Below are 3,752 nucleotides of genomic sequence, written 5' to 3' on the forward strand. Positions count from 1 at the left end.
GATCTGCAGAGCATCGCTCCCTACTCAGCAGCACATAGGATCTGCAGAGCATCGCTCCCTACTCAGCTGCACATAGGGTCTGCAGAGCATCGCTCCCTACTCAGCTGCACATAGGATCTGCAGAGCATTGCTCCCTACTCAGCTGCACATAGGATCTGCAGAGCATTGCTCCCTACTCAGCTGCACATAGGATCTGCAGAGCATTGCTCCCTACTCAGCTGCACATAGATCTGCAGAGCATCGGTCCCTACTCAGCTGCACATAGATCTGCAGAGCATCGGTCCCTACTCAGCTGCACATAGATCTGCAGAGCATCGCTCCCTACTCAGCTGCACATAGGATCTGCAGAGCATTGCTCCCTACTCAGCTGCACATAGGATCTGCAGAGCATTGCTCCCTACTCAGCTGCACATAGGATCTGCAGAGCATTGCTCCCTACTCTGCTCCACATAGATCTGCAGAGCATCGGTCCCTACTCAGCTGCACATAGATCTGCAGAGCATAACTCCCTGCCCAGCTGCACATAGATCTGCAGAGCATAACTCCCTGCCCAGCTGCACATAGATCTGCAGAGCATAACTCCCTGCCCAGCTGCACATAGATCTGCAGAGCATAACTACATACTCAGCTGCAGAGGCTGTGCAGAGCATCGCTCCCTACTCAGCTGCACATAGATCTGCAGAGCATTGCTCCCTGGTCAGCTGAACATATGACATTGCTACACAGGCTCTGCAGAGCATCACTACATACTCAACTGAACATATGAGTTGCAGAGCATCGCTACATACTCAGCTGCACGTAGGCACTGCAGAGCATCACTTCCTACAATGCAAATCACCTGAGCATGCCTGTTCTGACTCTCCCATTGGTCAGTTCCCCAAGATGAGGCCAATTAGGCTTCAGGTGATCCTGGAACTCGTTAACCAATCAGGACGCAGAGTTGCTTAAAGCCTGTCCAGGTGCCCACCTGCTGACCTGTGACTCCCTGTGCTCCTCTTTGTGCTGCTATGAGGATGGGTGTGTTCCTGTATCAGGGGGCTGTAATCTTTGCGTGTATGCTGGTTGTATGCGGCATGGACTGGGTAAGTGATGGGCTGGGGTAAGTTGTTAGGAGGGGGCTGGTCTCTGTAGTGGGTGAGGGCCCCAGGGTGTAGATTTTGGGGGCAGTGTGACCTAAAGCTAGAACAGCAGGGACTAGGTGTGGGTGCTGATCCAGTGATTGGGGGGTTCCTACACTCTGGTAGCAGGAGATACTGCAAGCCAGTGTTGGGGTACAGTGAGACATCACTATATAGGGAAACCAGCCCCCCAAATTAGATCTGAACCCTCCTACAATGCGCAACGACTCTCTGCAGGGTCAGGTATCCCTAACCCTATGTCTGTGGTACCCCAAGTCTCCCCAGGTATAATCAGCGCTATCTTTGGGGGGGGGCTCCAGGTGAATAACCCACAATCTCTCTATATGGTTATTGTGTATGTATATCTATCTTTATATAGCACCATCCCTGTATACATACATAACACACAATGGGAGTAAGAGCTTCAGGCATAAAAGTAACATTAGGAAGAGGATTCCCTGCCCCGCAGAGCTTACAATCTATTACTCGGACAGCTGATGATTAGCGGGGTCTCTTGCTGTTGATGCCCTTTTTCCTATGAATCCCCCTTTGGGTGGAGGCCTCTCCCTGCCCATGGTGTGGCTGCCTGATCTGTAGGGTCAGGGTTGTAGGGGGGGGGGGGGGTGAGCCTGTGTTAGGGTTGTGACCTCTGACCCTGCCCCCCCCTCCCGTCTCTCAGCACGCAGGACGCTGTAACGTTTCCGGGGTGTGGGGGAACGGCCTGGGCTCTGTGCTCAGCCTCTCCTCCGAGGGTCTCCAGCTCACTGGCCTCCTGCGCTCTGCTGTCGAGTCCTCGCGGGGGGCTGCGGGGGGCGAGAGGATCGGGAAGGTGGTGGGGGTCCTTGGAGATGGGGAGCAGCCGACCTTCGCCATGTCTGTGAGCTGGACTGGAGGTGAGACCTCAGAACTGGGGAGGGGGGACTGTACCCCCCAAACCTTGTGACTGTACCCCCCAAACCTTGTGACTGTACCCCCAAACCTTGTGACTGTACCCCCAAACCTTGTGACCTTTATATGCTCCCCTCACACTGTTAGATGGTTTTGTTGTTTCCCACAACCTTTCTTGTGCTGTCCACAGTGACCCTTTTGTTTCCCCCCCACTGTACCTTTAGGGGGGGGGGAGGGGGTATCGCTGTCACTTACAGCAGGAGCTTCCAAAGTCTCGGGTAGGGACGGAGACTTCTGGGCACTTTTAAAATGGCGGCTGCTTCCTCTTGTAATTGGCATGCAGCTGTGTACTTTGTCTTGTGTATCGCACACCTGGATGTAGCGCTGTACATAGGATTTTTGTAGGCAGAGCCTGTCCCAGTAGGACGTAAAGTCACACGGAGCGGGCTAAACCACTTCAAAGGCTGTCACCCCTCTGACCTATTTCTTTAGACCAGCGATTGCCATCAGGGGGTGCGTGTGGCGTCGCCAAGGGGTACACCCCAAAATCTGTGCTGGCGGATCCCAAGCAGTATGGGGGGGTGGGGGGGCTGATCCCGTGTGGGGGCTGTGCACTTGGGCAAGACCCCAAACTGCACCTTAGTGTGAGGGTTATCGCTGTCTCAGCAGTAGTTTCCAATGTCGCTCCCCACAATGCTTTGCATCCACAGCAGCAAGGCATTGTGGGGCGTGACTTTGGAAGTCCTCGCAGTGAGTGACCGCTATGCCCCCCCCCCCCCATGCTGCCTGCACACACTGAGGGGCAGTTTGGGGGGATTATTAAGCGTGTTCACCCCCACGAGCTCAGGACACTATTCTGCCTGGGCTCAGTCAGTTATGTTAGAGATACTCTGAGGGGGCAATAAGACTTATTACTTGGGGGCAGGAGTATTTTCTAGCAGGGGGAGCACAGGGTGTAGGTTTGGGGCTCGCTGCTTTAGATGAAATGATTTGTAATGAGAATTCTGGGTTTTGCGCCTCTTTCCTCGCCACGTTTTTGACGCAAACTGCACATTTAACCGTTGCAGTGCCAGAGGTTCCGGCTCCACAATGTGTTGCTGGCACTGCAGGGGTTGTATCTCCCTCTCCCTGTTAATGAGATGTTTCCCCCGCAGGGTCAGTCAGCACCTGGGCCGGTCAGTGTTTCCGGAGGTCAGACGGCACCGTCCTGCGGACCATGTGGCTGCTGAGATCCGCGGCCAGTTCAGAGGTCAACAGCTGGAAGGCAACCAGGTAACAGCGGGATGTGCTGACGCCATCTTTATCTCGCCCGCTCCTACACCGGACGCGCGCTGAGGGAGCAGCAGAGCTGGGGTTGTTATACAGGGTGGCGTTGTATGAGGGTGCTGAGTATCTGCACACTTCCTCCAGCTGTAATGCTCCTCTTTCTCTGGATCTGCAGTGCCCCCTTCACAAAGCAGGAGGTCCAATAACCCAATGCCCGAACCCTAGCTAGGTCTGCCGTGCTGATTGCAGGGTAATAGAGGGTTGGAGAAGTAATATCTTCTGGGCTCTCTCTTTATTACTTTCTTATACGCAGTCGGTTTTCTGTGAGGTTAGGCGATAACCCATCTCCCGTAGTGCTCCAACCCTCCATGCCCCACAGGCTCCCTGGGATAATTAGGGCGGTTGTGGGGAGGGGACCTCCTGCTCTCTGCAGCTGGGACCTGATGGATGTCCTCCTCTTCTTCTTCCAGGGTTGGTGAA

At 54.5% G+C, this 3,752-nt stretch overlaps 1 protein-coding gene across 1 annotated transcript in view; it reads left to right on the plus strand.

Moving 5' to 3' along the window:
- The first annotated feature begins 601 nt into the window (after positions 1–601).
- The window catches only part of LOC142472515 (avidin-related protein 4/5-like), a 3,252-nt gene continuing 101 nt past the window's right edge, over positions 602–3,752 (plus strand). Inside the window, exons 1-4 of the mRNA XM_075579564.1 lie at positions 602–1,082; positions 1,798–2,011; positions 3,161–3,278; positions 3,743–3,752. The exon at positions 3,743–3,752 is cut by the window's right edge and continues 101 nt beyond it. Coding sequence (XP_075435679.1) covers positions 1,008–1,082; positions 1,798–2,011; positions 3,161–3,278; positions 3,743–3,752 — 417 coding nt within the window. The 5' untranslated portion in view covers positions 602–1,007. The remainder of the gene's footprint in view (positions 1,083–1,797; positions 2,012–3,160; positions 3,279–3,742) is intronic.

The sequence above is a fragment of the Ascaphus truei genome, chromosome 22, assembly GCF_040206685.1.
Source record: "Ascaphus truei isolate aAscTru1 chromosome 22, aAscTru1.hap1, whole genome shotgun sequence".
NCBI classification, from domain to species: Eukaryota; Metazoa; Chordata; class Amphibia; order Anura; family Ascaphidae; genus Ascaphus; species Ascaphus truei.